The 20,827-nt window shown below is 57.1% G+C and overlaps 1 protein-coding gene across 1 annotated transcript in view; it reads left to right on the top strand.

Moving 5' to 3' along the window:
• TCERG1L (transcription elongation regulator 1 like) overlaps nt 1–20,827 on the top strand; it is a 194,164-nt gene that overhangs the window by 110,578 nt on the left and 62,759 nt on the right. Inside the window, exons 5-6 of the mRNA XM_023241116.2 lie at nt 14,930–15,021; nt 18,074–18,162. Coding sequence (XP_023096884.2) covers nt 14,930–15,021; nt 18,074–18,162 — 181 coding nt within the window. The remainder of the gene's footprint in view (nt 1–14,929; nt 15,022–18,073; nt 18,163–20,827) is intronic.

Raw genomic sequence — 20,827 nt, 5'->3', positions numbered from 1 at the left:
CAGCGTCTATTTTGCATCCATCACACAGTTGATTTAAAGTAGATTTAAAGATTAAAAGACATGGCTTCTGTTTTCGGAGAGCTCACAGACATGAAATGAGTCATTTAAATGTGATATGCTAGAATAGAAATATATATATTTGAAAATACAGAAGGACAATAAGGTCTTTACTCTGTGTAGCCATCTATGGGAAGGCTTTGCAGAGGACAGGAGCACTGGCATTCTCTACTGCACAGAGGACAAGGGCTGTCAGGCAGAAAGGGAGACAAATTCTAGGAAACAGTAACATCCAGGACAGATACAGGGACAGACAGAGGCCCAGGCACAGACACAGGCACAGGGACAGGGATAGACACAGGGAGAGACACAGACAAAGACACAGGAACAGACACAAGGATAGGGACAGACACAGAGACAGAAACAGACACAAGGACAGACACAGACAAAGACAAGGAACAGACACAGGGACAGGGACAGACACAGACACAGAAACAGACACAGGACAGACACAGACACAGAAACAGACACAGGGACAGGCACAGGGACAGGGATAGATGCAGACACAGGGACAGGGACAGACACAGACACAGACACAGGCACAGATAGTGGGTGAGATGGAAAAGCCCACAGCCCTGCCTGGCCAGATGCAGAGAGAAGGAATGGTCACCGAGGTAGAAAAGTCACTTTGGCTAACGGAGCTGGGTGATCCCTGTGAAACCCCCAGTTCCCGTGCAGGTGCATGATGGACAAAAATGCTAAGACATGGTTTCTGCCTTGGGAGTTTATCTCCCAAGAAGGAGAGATTCATTAGCCAACAATTTTAGTACAATTCGTAAAGACGTGAGAAATAGAGCGGAGGGCAGAGCGAGGAAGTCGGCTCACCGTGGAGAGTCCCGGACAGTCGCAGGGAGGAGGAGAGCTGAGCTGTGTGCGGGGGAGGGGTGGGGAAGGCATTCTGCACGGAGCAGGTATGGAAAGCACTGGAACCCTTGTTCTGGGGAGGGGGTTCAGGCAGCGGGGGCTCCTAGGGAACAAGATGCTGAAGGGGAAGGGAGGGGATTCGAGTCCGTCTTGAGAGGAGGGGGCGCCACCGAAAGGGTCCACAGTCAGACGTGCAGCAGATGTGCTGGTCGATGATTCTAGTCCACGAAGAGCTGCCTGCTGTGGTCCCTGCCCAGGGGAGCCGGGGGAAGGTCGACTCGAGACTTCATTTGAGTATTTCTGAGATGAAGGTTTCCTTTTACCACGTGTTCCATGGCAAGAGTAGGATTAACTGGTTTTCATTTTTAATACCTTTACAAGAAAGTCATTAAAAATGCAGGTTCCTTAGAAGGCATCTACCATTCTCCAAGGCAGCGCAAGTCTGATTTTCAGGCGACCAGAGTGCGCAGAACACAGACGCGCTGGGTGTCCTGCTCCCGGCGCCCCGTGTTGTAAAACTGGGTTTGTGCGCGTGAGCAGATGGGCCGGCTTCCCGTGGCCTCCGCGGGGGTGGGGGGATCATTCTTTTCGGGGGACGGGGGTTTACTCTGACGCCACCGAATCAGATCACACAGGCTCACATCACAAATCACTGTACGCGCAGCACTGTTTTTTATCCCTCAGCACACGACGAGCGATCCCCAGCCTGTATTTGTTAAAGGTTATGTTTGCCTTCAAACTAATTAAAGCCATTTGTATCAAATGACTGGAATAACTTCCCTTCTGAAAATAAAGAAAATACTTGAAGGAAGTTGGGTTTTTTTAGAAAGTCTGAGTTCGTTTCATCAACTGAAATGAGAAGTGCACTATTCATTTTATTACATCTAAGCGTGAGCATAGATCAGCTAGGTGAGGGCTGCATTTTCACATAGATGCGACCGCAGAGTCCGAGCGGACTCTGAATCAGCTCTTCGGAGAAGCTGACTGCGAGTGCTGGGGCGGCAGGCACGTGAGCTGGGCCACCACGATCGGATGCGCGGTGGCCTCCGACCGTCCTTTACTGTCTCCTGCTGTTTCAGGCACATAGAGTTACGAGAAACACAACTTTGGTGCACAGGGCATACACCCTGGTAAGTATCTGTTCATTGAAACCATGCAAATGAGTTCGGTCAGGACGAATGTATCACAAATCGTGATTTACAGCTAAGACATTTTTTTTAAAAAAACGCTAATCCTTTCAATTTACGTACGTGATGGGGTCCAGCCGGTGCCCGCCCCTCCCCCACCCCCAGGCAGGCGCGGGGACCAGAAAGATGCCGGGTGCGGAGGGCACCCTCCCACGGTCTTGTGATGTCCCCTTGATATGTGTTTCATCTCTGCCGTACGAGGCCAGTGCCGGACGCAGCTCTTAGGACCCGTGAGAAAATTCTTCAGGACTTGTTTCTTATGTCTGCTCACAAGGAGCCCCGGGGCCAGGGGAAGGGTCTGGACATTGAACAGGGCGCTTGATTCAAAGCCTGGGAAAGCTGGCGCCTGCGCACGGTTAGACTCACGGCTACGTCAGAGGACCACTGGTTTCTGCGTCCTGATACCCGGCTGCATTTTAGTACAGCCAGGATGCTTTGGGAGGATTGGGTGCTCTTCCCCAATATATTTGAAAGGAACTGTCAACGTTTCCCTTAAAGTCTTTGTGGTAGAATGGTTGCGGGGCGCCTGGGTGGCGCAGTCGGTTAAGCCTCCGACTTCAGCCAGGTCACGATCTCGCGGTCCGTGAGTTCGAGCCCCGCGTCGGGCTCTGGGCTGATGGCTCGGAGCCTGGAGCCTGTTTCCGATTCTGTGTCTCGCTCTCTCTCTGCCCCTCCCCCGTTCATGCTCTGTCTCTCTCTGTCCCCAAAAAATAAATAAACGTTGAAAAAAAAAGAATAGTTGCAACGACAAATTTTTGAAAGACCCTGCTGGAGATACAGGCTGCGTTTGTCAAAGGGCCCAAGGGGCCCGAGTTTACCATGGGGGGAGCCGGGGCCCAGAGAGCCCCTCTGCTGCGGATCCACAGGGGTCCTTTGTGCTCGCCCAACCCCAGATGAAGCTGCTTTAGGATGACTTTGCCGCCATAATTGCTAGAATCTCATTGCGTGCATGCCGGCCGTGGCCGAGGACTGCCTGTCACCGGGATCTTCCCTGTGGTTGTGTATGGACTGGATGCCCGTGTTCCCCAAACTCGCATGTTGAACCCCAGCCTCCAGGGTGATGGTTTTGAAGGTGGAGCCCTTGGGAGCTCATTAGCTTTAGATGTGGTTTTGGGGGGGGGTGCGCTCACAAGGGCATCAGTGCCCTTGTAAGGAGAGTCGCCAGAAAGCGCTCTTCCTCTGCCGTGTGAGGGCGCACCAAGAGGTGGCACCTGCCGGCCAGGCCCAGGCTCCCCCAGGATCCCACAACGCCAGCACCTAGATCTGGAACTCCCAGCCTCTGGAACTGTTGCCGTCCCCTCGACGTGTGGTATTCTGATATGAGAGCTCGGACAGTGTTTGTCCCATTCTGTTGGGAACACTGAAACTCAGGGAAGGGTCGTGATTCTCCCTGGAGAGTAGGAAGACCTTCCCTTCTGTGTTCTTGGCTCGTCCAACAGTTACATTGGCGTAAAATACATTAACAGGAGAAACACAGATTTGATCCTGTGTGGACCGGAGCCCCACGAGGACGTGAGAGGCCCCTCCAGCGTCAGGCAGTAGAGGCTTACGTGCCCCCTTGAGCTAAGGACAAGGGGTGGGGTCCGGCTTCCAAGGGAGGACAGTTCATGGGGAGTGGGAATCCCAGGTGTTTGCAGGGCCGTGTGAGGAGAAGTCTTTCTTATGTAAAAACCTTTGGGAAGAGCTGTCTTCCTGGTACAGACCCCTGTTTAAACTCCCCAGGGCAGTGAAGGGGGAGATCAACGGCCTTTCTTGTTCCTTGGGCCTTAATGGTCTTTGGCTCGAAATAATCCACACGCCAAAGGGGCACATTCCTTGGCGGCCTGCCCTCCGTCCCTCGTCCCCATACTTCGGGGTAGGAAGTGGCTGAGCTGAGCCTTGATTCCCAGGCCCAGCCTGGGTGCTGAGCCCCTGTCCGGCCTGGTCCCTGAGGATGCGTCAGCCGCTGCCCTATCCTCCCTGATTCCTGGGCCTCCTCGACCAGGGAAGGGGGAGGGGGTTCCTCGCTGAGCCCCAGCGCAGTTCCGTCCTCCCAGGCCGGGCTCCGTCTGTGGTGGGGCTGGAGGACTGGGGAGTCCCAGCTGGGCCGACCCGGAGCAGTGGGGGGGTGGGGGGGCAGACCAGTCAGTTTCACGGGGCAGTGACTTTGGGGGGCGCCGTGCCCTTCCTGGCCTGAGCGCGGAAGGGCCTTTCAGGAGATACAGCCAGCAGGCGCTCTTGAACCCAGACACCCAGCCCCACACCCACTTTGAGCCTGCAGCCACAGCCCGGCCGTGACCGGACACACTCAGCGATCATGATTCCTGTTCCAGAAGTACGGAGCGCAAACCTCCCTATCATGTTACAGTTGCTTTAACGTCGGATCCCATCGTTCAGCAGAAATGTTCCCGTTTGGTAAAACTTAATGATGTAATTTAAAGTATGCATATGTTGAATCACGCTTTCTCTTCCATTTGTAACTAACGGTTACAAAAAGGTGCTTTGGAGATGTTTGAACACCTGAAGCCTCAGGTAACCCGCGCCTGCATCACCACAGCGTTAAGGCAATATTTGAACCGTATGGCTGCGAGACTCGGTTCCGGCGTTGTGAGAACACGGCCGCGGATGTTGTAGGCCCCCCTCGAGGTTCCTTTTATCTGGGAAGTAATAGGAACAGTGATTAGGGGGCTTGAAAAATAATTTTCAGTGTGAAAATAAAGCTGAGTCACTTTTGTTACGTGCAGAAACAGGAACATTCTACGCGTGATGTATCCTGAAAGCATTGTCTACGTTGGCCCCAGTCACTGTCCTCACATTTTCCATCTCTTGATGCTTGTGGACGTGCAGATGTGGGGAGGGGATTGCTCCGCTGGGCGGTGGGGGGGGCCTGGCTCCCCGCTGGCCCCACCCCTCCAACCGCCCCGCCCCAGGGTCGGAGCTGACACAGGGGACTTTGGCTCCGGGACCTCGCGTCTGCTCTTCCTTGTCTCCATGTGCCGCTCCTGCCCCCTTGTCCTCATGCCTTCCCATCTTGGGGTCTCCGTGGAACGTCCTGGGGACTCTCTCCGTGCTCACTGTGTGTGCAAGTTGCCCGCCCCACTGGCCTGGCCTCCCCCAGGCGCCCTGGCGACACGTCGGTTGGCCACTCACCGCTGACCGCCAAAGTTCATGCTGGCCTCAGACGTGCCCTTCCTATCCCTTGCTCCCCCTCACACCTCATGCGGTGCTTAGAGCAGGGCAGTGCCGGGCACCAGCTTCGGGGCAAGAGAGGAAGAAACAGCAGTAAACCCTTTGTCTTTTGGGAGGACCACTGTCTGGAGGCACAGAGATGAAAATGGCGGTCACCCCTCTGTGGCGGGGCCCCCAGGGGTGTGTGGGCTGTGACCTCACGGAGAGACCATCCCATAAACTATCGCCAACTCATGGTGCTGTATTGTTTAGGGTTCTGTTCCCTTGCTGTAGATCATAGACTGGCAAAGTTGTCATGAACCTCAAAACCCAGATTGAGTATGTTGTGTGGTCCTTGCTCAGTAACCTGGGATTGGAAGAGGTTGCTTGCTGGGAACCCCCGACCCCAGCTGTTCGTGGTGGCCCCATTGGTGGGCGGGGCCTTGCCTGAACTTTCAGGGTCATGAGGTTGGAGATGCCACCACCAGGGTGGACCCCAGGCTGCCTGTGGCCTTTGGGGGAGGGAGGGGCCACGCTCTCCAGGACACAGGGCGCTCTGAGGGACTCATTCTTCATACCCCTGTTTAGCAATTCTCAAATTGAAAGAAAAGTCTGAAAACCGACTGAAACGATCCACGTTTTGATGCTTCTTTGTTTATAACTTAAGCCAGTCCTGCCCGTAGTCATGGCATGGATTGTCTCCACAACCCAGAGAAGGAAACAGAGCGTCCTGGCCATGGGCCACCCGCAGGCGCGGCTCAGAGCCCAGGGGGCCGCAGGGTCGTGGCGGCCAGCCTGCTGTGCGGGGTGGGCCTGGCTCACCCCGCACAGACCTGCTTTGTTCCTACCGTGGGCAGAGCCAGGGGCCGTGTGATCCTGGGGGCCCCAAGCCCCCACGCGTGACACTTACTGGCTGCCATAGGGCTGGACTCCTGTCCCTCGAGGGGAGCACGTCCCTGCGGGACACAAACACGCGTTCACGAGCACATCTGAGCTATTAAACACTGGAGTCCGACGCGGAGCTTTGTGCGGCTCTATCAGAACGGCTTTGTTTTCTCATTAAACAATTAATTTGTGGCTCTTTGGAGTGTGCAGCAGAGTCCCATCTGTTGATTCTGTTATTTAACTTGATAAAAGAGAGCCATCGAGTGTGGAAAACCGGATCGTCAACCTGGGAGCATTTATGCCGAGGCGGGTGCGTAGCAGCGGGTCTGCGGGACTGGGGGCTTCCGCACCGCGTGCCCCGGTGTCTCCACGGCCAGTTTCCGAATCCGGGCGAGAGCCTGTGAGAGCAGGGTGTCCTGTGCACGAGGTCAGGGAGCCCCGCCTTCTCGGCGAGGCCCCGGGAAGCACACTCAGCCCCGGCCTTTCAAGCAGCACTCCAGAGCCACAAGAGGCTCATTTTCACATCGATCGCGGCTCGGCCGATGGGAAGAGGTGTGCACGCTGCGAGCCGCCCTTTTCCAAAGCCGCTTCGAGGGCCTCGCGCCAGCTTTCTCCTTCCTGCGTTAGCCCGGGAAACCTCCACCGGGGTGAGGCGAGGGTCTGCCAGCCCAGGGGCGGACCCGAGGCCCTGGGTTTGTGAAAGCCCCGGGGAGACCGCCAGGAGGCCTGAGAAGGGCTCAGGGCGGAGGGCCGGGGGCGGCTGTCCCAGACGGACAGGCTGGTCAGGTTAGAGATGGCCACAGGCCGAGGTCTGTCAGCAGAGGAGACAAGGGGAACTGCTTGACCCTAGAGGCCGGAGGGGCTGGGTGGCTACCGTTTGGGGTGCGGGCCTCGTGAAAGACTGAAGAACACAGACGGGTGGGTCTCGAACGCTTCGACGGGGGTGCAGAAGGGGAAGCCTGTTGGCCCCGCAGCCTTGTGGGGTCACGTCTCCGGGCCCCTTGCCTGCTCACCCGCTCGGCGCCCCAGAAGCAGGTGTTGGCTGGGGCCTTGGAAGGCGTGCGGATGTGAGTGGGACCGCGCACCCTGCCCCCGACCCACCGAGGAAGCAAGAACGCAAGCGAACGTGGCGCTGTGCCCTCAGGGTCAGAGGAGGGGCTCCCGCTAAAGACGCGCTTTGGGGCAGCGTTCACAGATGTCGTCTGTGTTTCGGAAGCAGCGCGTGGCATGCGTGGTTTTCCTAACAGAGACAACTTTTCTTCCATTCCTTTCCGGCCGTGTGGGCCTGAGAGTTACTAACTGAGCAGGGGACCGTGGCCAGTGAATTTCTCCTCTGGGACGGCTAGGAAGCCATCCCCAAACCAGCCTTGTCTCCGCGCACGCGTGTGCGCGGAGGGGGGCAGCGTCCATCTCAGGGGACACCCAAGCAGCTCACGTCCCCGGAGCAACCGCCGTGACCAGCGCTGCCGTGACCTCGCGGGGCCAGTCTGGCGGAACGGCCCGCGTGCGCGTGGAGGGAGCGAGGTGGTGACCTCGGCCTTCCGAGGCCGTCACTCTGCACGGCCCGGACGGTCGGTGCTGCGAGGGTGATGCAGCCGGACGGTGAAACGGGTGCGCTTTTTGGAAAAGCCCGGACGCTGGGCTTTTGCGGCACGTTCTACCAGAGCCCAAGGGGACGTAAACGATGGTTTGCGGGTGACAGGAGTCCCTCTCCCTCTCTTCCCCCCACCCTGCCTGTCTCCACGTCACCCCTGTGCCACTCACAGGCCCCTCCGCACCCCTGTCTCCACCTGCTCCGTTCCTGTCCTCTTCCTGGTCCGAGTTGGTGGCAAAGTCCACCGCATAGCGGACAGAGGGCTTGCAGCCTCCTTTCTCATGGAAATTCTCCTTCGCTGTGTCCCTCTTGCCTTTAATATCCTTACTTTTGGATAATAATTACAGCTTCGGACATAGGTTTTGAAGTTGTGTGGGACTCACCTGTGGGTCACTCGGTCACTCACCGAACACACGTTCATTGGGGTCAGCGAGGTGGCTCGGGCGCTGGCCCTCCCGGTCCCTCCCCACACAGACGCTCCCGGGTGCCGACCTGCTCTGCTCGGGGCCCCGCTGACTTTGGAGTAGGTCTCCGGCCGTGGCACAGCGTTGGAGCCATTCCTCTGGAAGACCCCGACCTCCCCTTGGGCCAGAATACCACGTCCAGGCGAGAGGGGCACTGCCCACTCCTCTCTGCCTCCTGCCGGACACAGGGGAGCCGCGCTGTCCCCACCAGCATTCCACAGCCTGGCCTCTTCCACGTAATCCCGTTGTAAGGTGGGCGTGCCCCATCACAAGCCTGCCTTCATCAGAGAGCTGCAGGGGCTCGGATTCTAGAATCATCTGGTGAGGATGACCCATCATGTCCACAGGGGTGACCTCAGCTCCTTGTTCACCCGCACAGACCAACAGCAGAATCTGCATGTGCGGGTGTGGGAGCTTGGCGGGGGACAGAGGGGACAGAAACCCATCACCGGGGTGAAAACATGTCACAGCCAAGCTCACGGCCTCTAAACTGAGTGTTTTAAAACCCTTTGTTCCTGCAAAGTGAGATCCAGGATGTTACAAACAGGTAGAAAATGAGTTTTCTCTGCAGCTTGTCAACTCTGGGAATCACTGTCCATGAAAAATTTAGAAGGACTCAGAAATGATTTGCCATTTATAGGAAAATAGTCTTCAGTTGCAGCAGAGTTCCAGAAGGTGCCCTTAGACCTCATGTGGCAGCCTCTGCTGGGGGAACAGGAAGGCGGGCCAGGACACGGCAGGTTTCTGACACCCCTGGCCCCTTCGAGTGACCCTTTGCACCCTAGGCCCTCCCTGCATGTGCTGTCCCGGCCTCCCGATGCTGTACCCGCTGAGCAGGCTCCAGGTCACGGTCTCTGAGGCTCCGCTGCCCGGCACTTACCAGGTCTTTCCGTCCCCATGAGACTCTCTGAGCAAACGGCCAAAACTTGGCTAACCTCAGGATTTCTGCCTTTGCTGCCGGGGGGTGGGCTTGCTGGGAGTGGACATTCGCAGCCTCGTCTTCACACCCAGGCAGCCACACTCCCAGGTGTCCGGGGACGTTGACTCGTGGCCTCCTGATCCCGGCCGTGGCGGCCACTCTGTATGGTAACGCGGCTTGAGAGGGTGGGAGACCCGTCCTGGGTGTCCCTGGTGAGAGGAGGGGACAGGAGAAGGGGATCCCCGTGACCGCCCACCTTTGCCTCCTCTGTGCGCGGCCATGCTGACTGCCCAGCTTGCCGGCACGGCGGGGGGGTTCCCAGGAACTTGGGTCTCCGTCTCCGCCTTCCGGCCCCTGAGCTGGGGGTTGAGAACCCGAGGGCAGCCGCTCAGCCTTGCCCTTTCCGCACAGTCCTCACAGCAGGGCTCGTCCTTCCGTGGTGACCTTGTTAAGGCCCATAGGGACGGGGTGAGGGGCTCCTCGGGGAGGGCGGCACGATGAAGGGCAGAGGGACGGAAGGAGTGACCTCCTGTTCCAGGCCGTCACAGCCGCTCCCCCGTCACTCTGCCGAGGCTGGGACCCCACCTGTTTTCAGCCTCTGGAGTCCGTGCCTCTCCTGCTTGCATCCGTCTGTCCGTCGGCACCCCGGACCGGCAGCCCCTGCTGACTCACCACGGGGCAGCAGTCAAGGGGGAGCCCCACTTTCCCGGGGAGGGGCGGGGTCTCCCTTCGAGGCGTTAGTTCCCCGGAAGCAGACTCTGAAAACCAGCGTGCTCTCCCAGCCTCATTTAGAACCACGTACGACAGGCCGGAGTCTGTCATTTTTATTATCTTAATCATCAATTGCACTTTTCTCCTTATTTTATTGTCACATATTTAGGGGAGCCCGATGCCACTTAAATTGACAAACCAAGTCTGCCCTCCCTGATGGGTTATTTTGTAACCTGGGAGACGGCTCACCTGGTCTGTTTTCCTTACATGTAAAACGAGATGATCGCCCCTGCTTTGCTCGAGCGTCGGGGAGATAATTTCAAGATGGTGCTTGTGGGGAGACCGTGTGCAAGGTGGAAATAACACCCATTATTCTCCATAAGACACTGCTGTTTGCACGTGATGAACTATCTGCTCTCGGAGGTGAGAACATTCAAACGCGGAAATGAGGTCGCCAGACTGTGGCAAACGCAGACAGCGGAGCCGCCGTGACTGCAGGGGTGTCTGTCCCCTGGCACCCACATGTACAGGCTTCTCGGGAGTGGAGGCCACTGGGGGGAGACACCTGTGTGTAGGCACGGCTCCCCCGCCGTGGGTCTCTGTTGAACCCGTCTCACGGCTGACGTCCAGCATGCTGCAGGCTGAGGCCGGTGTGCGGGGTGGGTCGGTGATGTGGATCTCCTTCCTGTACGGCCAATGGTCTGCAACAGCCAGAGGACTCAGGATGTCTCGCGGTCCCCTTCAACCTCGTGGCACCCTGGGGGAGACGTGGGTGAGTTAGGGGTCCCTCGGCCTACGAGGAGACTTCCCACTTAATTCCAAATCCATCGGAGAGGGTGGGTTCCAAAGGAACCGTCCATCAGAGGTCATTTCTGGCTTTCAGAATAGAAACGGTTAGTTATCTCTCCTGCCCTCTTCCTTGGGGTTAATCCATTTTCCAGAGTTGGCCCTTCTCCCCAGCAGGAACCCCAAAGACTGTTCTCACCATCCCCCCCAAGGTCACTTCTCTTTCCTTGAGATATACCCCCAAGAGTTCCCAGCATGGAGATGACTCTTCGAGTCCCCAGACCGGAAGACACTCAGGAGGTTAGTTTATTTTGTAGATGGAGAGACTCAGAGCAAGAGAGGTCAATACTTACTGAGTTGGAACTAGACTGAATGTAGAATTTTCCTGTGGATGAGGAGATACTGATACGTTTCTCGTATCTTTTTGATAAGTTAGGCACTTTTGACTTGTCTGCAGTTCATTTTAATAATTTAAAAAAAAACAGTTTTTTGAATGTTTTTAAAAAAGCCTAGTGCTTCATCTAATATGTGTAGCGTCTGCTGAATGGAGGGCAGAGCTCCCAGCAGGCCTGCTGCCCCATCCTGTGCCCTGAGAGCTGCCTTTGATCTGGGGCCGGAAACCTCGGTTTTTTCCAAGGGGTTAAATGACCGCCACTGCTCGCCTTCCGAGCGTCCTCCTCTGTGGTCTCCTCGGGTCACCCTGACGGATGTATAATTGCTCACTTCAGTTGCCCCACACCTCCCCCACCAGCACCAGGGCTGTGCAGACTCCACACAAGCAGCAAATAACTACGTGTCAGTTGACGGACGTGGCGATTTTCAGCAGACACCTTTCCTCCGTCCGTCCTTCCAGGCCTACTTGCCTCTCAGCCCGGCCGGGAGGAAAATCGAACCACAGGCCATTTGAGAGCACTTCAGATCGCGGAGCTGGGCATGATTAATAGGCAGATAGCCCTGAAAGTTCTGAGCACCCACCTCCCTCTGTGGGCGAAACACAGCACAGGCCCGGGGGCCTCGGTGCCTCTGCTATCACGGCTGGTACATTTCCCTCCATAAACTCGTTCTCTCTGACACCCCGGGGAGTGTTTTATGACATCAGCGGAGTCTGTGGAGAGGCCCAGAGCAGGGAGTCCGTGAACCCGTCAGAGCAGACCCCACAAGTGGCCCCCGGGGAGCTGCAGAGCAAGCATTTCCACAGCGGAACAGCCCAGACGCCGACCCGATCACGTGTGAGAGCCCACGGTGCCGCGGGCGGCTGCAAACCCAGGACTGTTAGAAGATGCAGACTCTGTGGGAGCACGTGTCCCGCAGAGTCTGGGGTCTAGGGCTGTGATGCGGGGCTTTGAAATGATCTCCCCGGCCTCAGAGAGCCAGTCACAGGGAGCCGTGCAAATCCATTACCTCCAAAGCCAGATTCCGGAAGCTGATTTTCACCAAGATCAACTATTTTCAACTATTTTCATGTTGTGTTGAGATAGTGAGGGAGTAAACCTCAGTAAGGCAACTTGCATTTGAGATTAGCTGGGCGAACCCCAGCCCACGGTCAGGTCTCCTAGCACACTTTCCACGGTGTGTGTGTTATTCTCACGCGGAGAAGTCAGCGATGCGCATCCTGGTTCACGAGTGCTGTGACCTTCTGCGGAGACACCACAGGGAGGCGTGGAGTCCGTCGTGCACAGTGAGACCCGATCTCGTCTCCCCGCACGGCCCCTTCAGGCCTGGCTCCGTCCCCTCATCTCTAGCCACAAAGCCAGGCTCAGTGCCGTAACTAAACAGGTGGAGTCCCGGGCCATCACGGAAGAGCGGGACTGTGCTCCAAGTCAGAGTCTTTCTGCCCCTCAGCCCTGCTTTGGGCTGGGTCTCTACGGGGACACAGGAGGGTGGGCTCAGCTCACTCTGTGGCCTCCCTCACGCAACAAGGAGCATGGGTCTGGGGCCCCGCCTGGCGGCTCTGGGAGCCCCTTTAACGCTATTCCCTGAGGGCTCAGAAGCAGTGCAGGTGGGCGACCTGCTTCCGTCTCCTGGCTCCTTGGGACACCCGCCGTCCATGAGTCCTCCTGTCCTCCACGGTCCCCCTGACACAGGCCCATTCGTGTCTCTGGCCCATCTAGACATCCCCCCGCCCACACCCAGACTTGGCTGCACACTCTCTCCCAACCCTGTTTCCTCCGCTGCTGGTGGGAGAGGAGTTGGGGGCTCCAGACCCGCTTCTCAGAGGCCTCCTGGACGAGCCCTCTCCCGTCTCGAGCACAGTTGGTGGGTGGCCGGATCGAGGGGCCATGGGCTGCAGCCCAGATGGGGATCCCTGGGGTCTGGGGTCTTGTTACAGGCAGGGGCCCCTGGGATGTGTGCGGGGGACAGGGTATCCAGAAAGCGTGCCCGTGATCTAGCTGAATCGCCCACACTTGCTTCTTGGCTGGTTCCAGCAGAGGAAGACAACATGGCTGAGGTAGCCGGATGTTTAGATCATGAGTCTTTGCGCACAGATGGTCTCCACGGAGTAGAGCGGGGAGTGCGCAGCCGCGGGAGGAAGTGTGGATGGAAGGGGCTTTGATGTTGACGCTGGTGAATCAGGCATCATTAACGTGAGGACGCGTCATCCCCGCGTACGACATAAAACACTGACGGAAGTGGTCCTGTGATTTCAGGGTGAGAAACCCACCCTCCTGAGACATTCGGTAAACTGAGTCCTGCTTGTCTCCCCTTCGCTTTCCCGGGCAGCGCCTCACTTTCTGCTGTGTTTTGCTGCCGCGTCTGTCATCTCCCCCATTTAGCCGCTCCCTCTGCGTGGACGTGAGGCCCCGCCGCCTTCCGTGCCGTGGGGCTGGGGGTGCGGGTGGCGGCACAGGCCTGCGTGGACCCGCAGAGACCTGGGGGCCCAGGCTCCCCACTGCTCCTCACACCTGGACGAGAAACGGGCCTTGGGCGGCAATCCCTACGGGTTCTGGAGATGTCGGCGCGGCCCTGGGCTCTGCTTATCTCCGTGAGCGACGATAAAATGTGTCCGCTGCCCGTGAGCTTGGAATGTTCTTGACTCAGGTTCGGTTTCCCAGTTCAATGAAAGCTCGATGGTTCCTCCCCAGGGCCGATCCGGAGGTGGACCCATATTGGGGGTTGCCGGGCCCTCACGCGTGTCCCCTGCTGGTGGTCACGGCTGCCCCGGGGCCCGGTGGTCAGCGCTGACCGCCTGTGGGCTCTGGGACAGATTGCCCTGCAGGACCCGGGTCTGTGGCCCCAAGGGTTCCAGGTGTAGACGCCCGCCGCGGACAGATGCAGGGCCCCACGAGGGGCCCCCGCCCGTGTGGCCCCTTCCCGTGGCCTCCTTGCCGGGATCGGCGGCAGAGGAAGCCAGAGTCTGCAGCAGGGTAAGGAAGGTGGGGTGGAGGTAGGTGGCCCCACCTGGCCTCCCAGCTCCGCCCTTCCCTGCCCCGCCCCGCGAGCACAGGGACCTTCCCTGCCCCTGCTCTGTGCGTGTGTGTGCACATACGCGTGCACGCACACACACGTGTGAAGTGGTGCTGTTTCTACGCCTTCCTCCCTTCCCCAGGGAACCATCAGCCAGGGCCTTCCTAACTTCGGGACAGACAGCAGCCCCAGGGTCCTGACCTTCAAGCCCCTTCCAGGATGAATCTGTTAGGTTGGCGTGTGGTTAGATGGCTTGGGATTTTTAAAATTCTTAGTATTAAAACAGCGGTTAGTCTCGCTGTGTTTCACTGCACCTGTTTCCCGCTTGCAAATGTCTGAGGGTTGAGTGGACATTTTAGAAGAAGGTGAAATCCAATCTCTGTTCTTGTACCCAGAATCTGTGTTTTTGCCATTTTCCCCCTCCCTCACCACAAACAACTACTTTTCAAAGTGCTGTGTGGGTCGTGTACTGTTGTGACCTGGGGTGTGACCGTCATGGGCCCCGCCCGTCCCCTGGTCAGGATGGGGGCCAAGCGTGGCCCATCGTGGCCCCTAGCCCCCAAAGCCTAAGAAAGCCTGGTTCTTCGGCCCCATGTTGACCCTTTTCCTCGTCAAGGAGGAAAAGTCTGTCAGGTTATGGCCATCAACCCACACCCCCCCGGGGCCTGGTCCATCAGCTGTGGCCAGTAGTGCTGTGGCTGGCGCACAGGCTCCGATGGAGTTGCCAGGGAGCTCAGCGTCGTTGGAGGGACTTGGTCACAAGGCCCCGTCAGGGCCTGTGCCAGCACGGCCTTTCTGCGGGAGGTCCACCGTGTGCAGCCAGTTTGAACGTCCGAGGCCACTTTTTGTCCCTGTTTTTCCAAATTGGTGTGACGGATGGGATGCTAATGCAATTGTTTTGGTCCAACAGATAAAAGCAGAGAGCGCGGCCGAGCGCCCTGTCCTCCCGGCCTGATGCTGCACGCAGACAGGAAGAGCCGGGCCGGGGATGGAGAAGACAAGGTTGGTCTCTGGACTCTGCTTGTGCTCTGCAGGCCTGAACCCCGGGGTCAGGGGCACCGGGCCCAGAGCACCCCTCGGGTCTTACCCCTCACCCCTTCTGTCGTTCGCTGACGCTTTGGGGTCTGCTCTGTGAAGCGGAGTCAAATCCAGCGAGAACGTGGATTCCAGATCACGGACGAGAGGGGTGGGTGCCCCGGGCTTTGGTAAAAGCCGCCAGGCCTTCCCCTCGGGTCCTGGCTCCAGGCCTCGCAAGGCCGGGGCTCCGTGTGTTGACCTGGGCTTCCCGGGTGTGCCGCGCCCGCTTTCGGGAGAGGGCCACAGACGCCACGGGGCTGCAGGGCCACGGACACCACAGGGCAAAGCCAGAGCCTGTTTCCGGATGTTTAAAATTCGTGTACGTCAAGCCCCACACACATCGGTTTTTTCTCCGGCCCTTCTAGTCTCAGGCCCTTCTCTCTGCCTCTCTGCCAAGTGGCATTTTAAGGATTGACCGTGGATGTGCTCGGCACATTTACCTTCCCACGAAAGACCCGAGGGATTAGCTTTTATCGCTGTCTTTGAAAATCACAAATTTCATTCGCTCCAAGCTGTCAGGTATCTCGGAGGCCTGTGGTTGCCCCAGGGTCTTGTGAACGTTCTGACTTCACCTCCACGGGGGCGTCTCTGCTCCCGCCGGCCCCGCGAACCCTCCTGTACCCATGGGCTGTCCTGCCGGTTCCCCCCTTAGGGACGGTCGGGGGCACCATCATGGACACGGGCGCTAAATGGTGTAAGTGGGTCACGAATGTTCGTGCAGATGACACCTTTGCTCCCTGATGCAGGATTTCTCTGGAAGAGATCAGCATCCGTGCCAGTATTACGTGTTTATTAAACAAATACCCTTTCTAGTGCCTTAACTACTTCATCACTGGGCTCCACACCTCTAATTCAGTTTCATTACTGTAGCATGGAAAGGGAGTTTTATGCCATGATTAGCCATTTTTATCACCAACAGGAAATCATAACTGGCGCGTGCAACAAGAAGGAGACCCTGGTAATTAGCAGTAGAGAATCCCAGCATTGCCAAATTTGAACGTTAGTCCCCGTCACCAGTCGCGCCGCGCCAGATCTGCGTGAGTGATTAGCTGGGGTAATCTAGTACTCGGAGGCTCTCATTGGGTTTCTACTGTTCAATTAGCTCCATAATGAAAATCTCCCCTCGTTTTTCTAATTGGATTAGTCATGGAAACTGTGGTCTCAATATATATATATTTTTAACACCACTGTCTGAGTCCTTCCTGTTACGCTCATTATTTATCCTGACCTTTTTTGTCCCCCCTCACAGGAAGGAAAGGCATCTTCTACTCCCCAAAAAGTCTAAAAGAAATTATTCTTAAACTGTAGAACTTAAGGATAATTATATAAATTAAGCCTCACGTATTCAGTGAAATTTTCCGTGTGGGTGAGCAAAGGGTCGCAGGAGGCCCCCAGCAGGGAAGCACACGTGCGAAAGAGGCGTCCTGACCCCTTCGCTCCTGGGCGTTAGGTCTGTTGGAGACGTGCCTTGCCCTCTGCCCTCACCCGGAGGCCATGCGGGGACTCTTCCGGGGGAACATTTTCATCCCATGACTTGTGTCCTTCCTCTTGGCCGGCTCTGCTCGGCCAGCCATTCGTCCCTGACCACGTGGGCCATTCTGTCCCCAGCTCGTGGGTGGGCAGATGGCAACAGGGTCAGCCACGCAGATGCCACGTTTCTGTGCGTGGCACTTACTGAGGCCCGGGCTTTGGAGACACTGGGATTCTCTCAGCTTTTTGTCTGGATCTCGTGTTCCCGTGCCCCCAGGATCTAGCGTTTGCCTTTCCAGCTCCTGTGTGTGAAGGGAGGCTGACGCGACGTACAGGGGGTGCAGCCCTCAGGGCCCCGGATCAGCGCGTGGACTTCTGTGCCCGCGCCCTCCCCGCTGGCCGGCTCTGCCATGTGCAGCGCTGACCTCCCGGCCCCGTCGCTCACACGGGCCGCTGATCACCTCACCTACAGTGTCTCATCCCATAAGGTCCTGGCATGAATAGTGGTGGGAATAGAGATCCCGGAATTTTAGGATGGCCTTCTTCTTCAATTCAATTCAATTCAACTCAACTCAACTCAACTCAACTCAACTCAACTCAGCTCAACTCAATGAATCCAGAGCTTTAATTGCAAATGACAGTCTCCTCTGAGAGCCTGGTTGTTGCTTTGAGTACATTCTGGTGTTTTTTAATCTCATCTGATTTTTCAGAGAAGGAGAACACAGTGTTATTATTCTAAGTTTGAGATTAAAACTGTAGAGACAGCCGGGAGAGGAAAAACATGTCCTTACCACACCGCTAAAGTTTTTTTTTTTTTCCTTTTTAATATTAGAGAATACATCTTCATTTTCTTCTAGGTGGTGTAACGTTCAAACATTCTTTGTTTTCTAAATAGAGCCACAGACACAGAGTGATTTTCAAACCCAACTCTGCCCCAGAATCCCTTGCACCACCCCCCATCTCCGCCCCCAGCTAAGTGCTCGGGAAGGAGAGAACATCACCAGATGCTACAAGGACGTGGGCTCGTGCCCCCCGCCCCCCCGTCCTCAGGGGCCCAGATGAGGAAGTCCGGGTGGACCCAGGCCTCCTTGCAGCTTCTAGATTCCCTCCCAGAGCGCACAGTCTTGGAAGCACTGGACCCCAGTCTCTGGGTCGGCCCATTTCTGGAGATGAATCCTGTGTGATGTTTTGCCCGTGAGATGTTAAGGCATCCACAGGCCATCTCTTGGTGGCGGCTGCCTTTCTCTGTATCTGCAAAAGCAGATAGTCTAGCCAATCTGGGGTGATCAGGGAGATGCCTTGGTCTGAATTCCTCAGCACGGCCTGTTGTGCCTCAAATTCCGTATTCTCAGCATAATTGCTCAGTCCCATTGGCTTAGCTGTACTGAGCGGGTCATTATCCAGCGGGTGTCTGCATGAACCGTGTTGCCCTTCACTTGGTTGCCTAATTGAAGACGAGTGTTTAAATTAAAAAAAAAAAGTGCTCTCCTTCTCTTTCTGTTAAAAGGAGCCTCCGTCGATACTAGTCACAAGAGAGGACAGCGCAGCAAAGGGCAACCGACCCGTGGCCTCTACTCCGGTGCCCGGATCCCCCTGGTAAGATGCCTCGAGACATGGGAGCGATGGTTGGTTGGCACTAAAGAGAACGTGCGCGTTCCTTAGATAATGCCGTGCTTTGAGAAATTAATTTGTGGCTCACGGCAGGTACCAGCACCATACTGTTGTCAAATGCTGCAGAAAGAAAAGTAGCATTTAAGTGATAAGTTATCCTGCTCCCGTGCATTTGCAAATCTGTGTTAAAATAATAAGTTGTTGCGTATATGTCAGCGAAAGACGGTGTCTGAAGAAAAGGCAGCACGCATTACGCTTCAAAGAGCTGTTTTCCCTCCAAGAAGCTAGTAACTGAATGGCTGTTAATTAAAGATGTGTCTGGCTTTCTCCAGCTGCCCTGTGAGGATTCCTGATCTTTGAGTATGCTGTGCTCAAACTAGCCTCCACGAGGGAGCCACTGTCTTTGGTTTTTTAAAATGTCCTTTTATAATGGAGTAATTTGGAAGCAGAAGAAAAAGGTTATTATAATAAAAATGAGTTTTAAAACCTGAAGATTAGAAGGTAGGACAGCGCTGGAAGGGGCAGCTAATTCGGACAGCACACGCAGCGCCCTGGGTCAGCTTCACGTGCCTCCTGGGTAGGAAAGCCACCCGCTACTGGTCCCCGTCTGACGTGACCACCGATGCCCCCATCACCTGCTTGTTGTGGTAAATAATGCTCTTAACTGGAACCACTGGACCATTCCTTCCTTCTCTGCACGGTCGGCGGTCAGTGTCGGCTAGCACCTGGCGGCCTCCCGCCCTCTGTCTTTGGCCGCAGCCACTGTGCACCCTGAAAACGCCTCTTGGGGAAGAGCCTCCTTCTGCTAACACAGAGTTCACACCCGCTTCTCCAGGGGTCCCAACACTTAGGGAGCGTCCTGCAATTCAATTCAGTTCCGACTCCAACTCAGAGTTGCCCAGGCCCCACAGGCTAAGGGCTCAGTCCCCCAGTGCCACCCTCACAGCAGATCTGGATGCAAATGGGGTCCCGGGCCACCTGCACTTTGGTCTGGCTGATTGCAAATTCGGGGGTTCCCACGACCTCCCCTCAGGTCTGATAATTTGTCAGCATGACTCACAGAGCCCAGGAAAAAGGTTTACTCACGGCTGCAGTTTGATCAGGAAGCATAGACCGGCAGACGGAAGAGAGCCGGTGGCTGAGCTGTGTGGGGAGGGGGGTCCAGGAACATCCGTGCCCCGGAGAGCGCCACCGCCAGGGCAGGAGTGTCCACGAGCAGGAAGCTCCCCGGACCCCGCTCTTCCGGGGGCTTTCTGGAAGGTTCCTTACGAAGGCATGACTGATTGCATCACCGGCGTCACCGGCCGGGGGACTGGACTCCCATCTGCGGCCCCTCCCTGGCGGCTGGGGGTGGAACAGAAGGACCGACCTTCGAATCACCGCTTGGTCTTTCTGGTGACCTGCCCTGCCCTCCAGGAGTCACCTCGTCTGCGTGGACCCAGCGGTGGTCAGAGGGGCTCCCGGCGAATAAAAAAAGGTGTTCCGATCACTCAGCCAGTCCCAAGGGCTTTAGGAGGTCGGTGCCAGGGGTGCAGTGAAGGACGAAGACCAAACATTTCTTTCTTATTATGCCACACGTGCTGCTCGGGGCCTTTTGGGGCCTTCTGTAAGGAAACTCTGCCCGGTGTGTGTCTAAGGCAGGTGCACTTTACAAGTCGTGTGTAGGGGGTTGGGGTAAATTCAGCACAGGGGAGCGGCCCTGTCACGCCGAGCTGGGGATGTGTGACCTTGAGCACTGGGCATTTCTCACTGTGAAGCCATGGTCTGTCTGCCCCGTAGGTCATACCATGTTGGACGCACAGTGCTAAGCGGGGTCGGGGAAATCGCTCGCTGCAGTGTGGGTCCTCTGCCCGCAAATTACACGTTGGCGCGTGCCCTTCCCGGGCCTCCGGCCGAGCGGCCGGCAGCAGGGCCCAGGCTCTGGCGTCTTCTCGCCGCCTCGCCGGCAGGATGGGGCGGGCAGGCCTTGAGGACGCTGGCTGGACGGAGGCGTGGTCGCCCTGTGCATGTGCACGGACGGGCCACCCGCCACGGGGACGCACTTTCTGAGTCAGAATGACACTCGCTGGCTGGAACCTGTGTTACTGCTCTGATGTGTCGGGAGCTGCCGCCTCGTCTGTGTCTTCCGACCCTGTTCCGCCTGCAGCGGAGCTTCTGGGCTTCGTGGCGCTGCCGTTGGGTGAAGGATGTGAGTGTTGACGGACCCTCCTCCACACCCTAGGGGCCGGGTTTGCACGTCCCCTGCAAATGGGGACGGACCCCTGACCTTGCTGGGTGAAAGGGCCCCCACTCTCTCACTCTCCAGCTGGGAGGGGGCTTTGCGAGCGGAGTGGTCTGCTAATCGTGGCGTCGCGCGTGTGGGACCCTCTGTAACCGCACTCTTTACCGACACCGCCATCTGTCACCGGCAGCGACGCTCTCCCGCCCGGAGGAGCCGTGTCTCCTTCACTAGCTTAACCCGAGCCGCCCGCTGCCGGCCTCGTGCTGGGGTTTGCTGGTAGTCGGCCCTTCTCGAGGGTCAGCCGGCTTCTCAGGCAGTCAGGGGGCAGAGGGACCCACGGCGGGTGAGGGATTCGGGCTCTATCACCCGTCGTGTTCGCCGGCCACTTGTGTGTCTGGACATCTGAACCTGCCCCTGGTGCTTTAAGGA

The sequence above is a fragment of the Felis catus genome, chromosome D2 (genome assembly GCF_018350175.1).
Source record: "Felis catus isolate Fca126 chromosome D2, F.catus_Fca126_mat1.0, whole genome shotgun sequence".
Classification (NCBI taxonomy): Eukaryota; Metazoa; Chordata; class Mammalia; order Carnivora; family Felidae; genus Felis; species Felis catus.
This window is presented reverse-complemented; position numbering and strand designations above follow the sequence as displayed.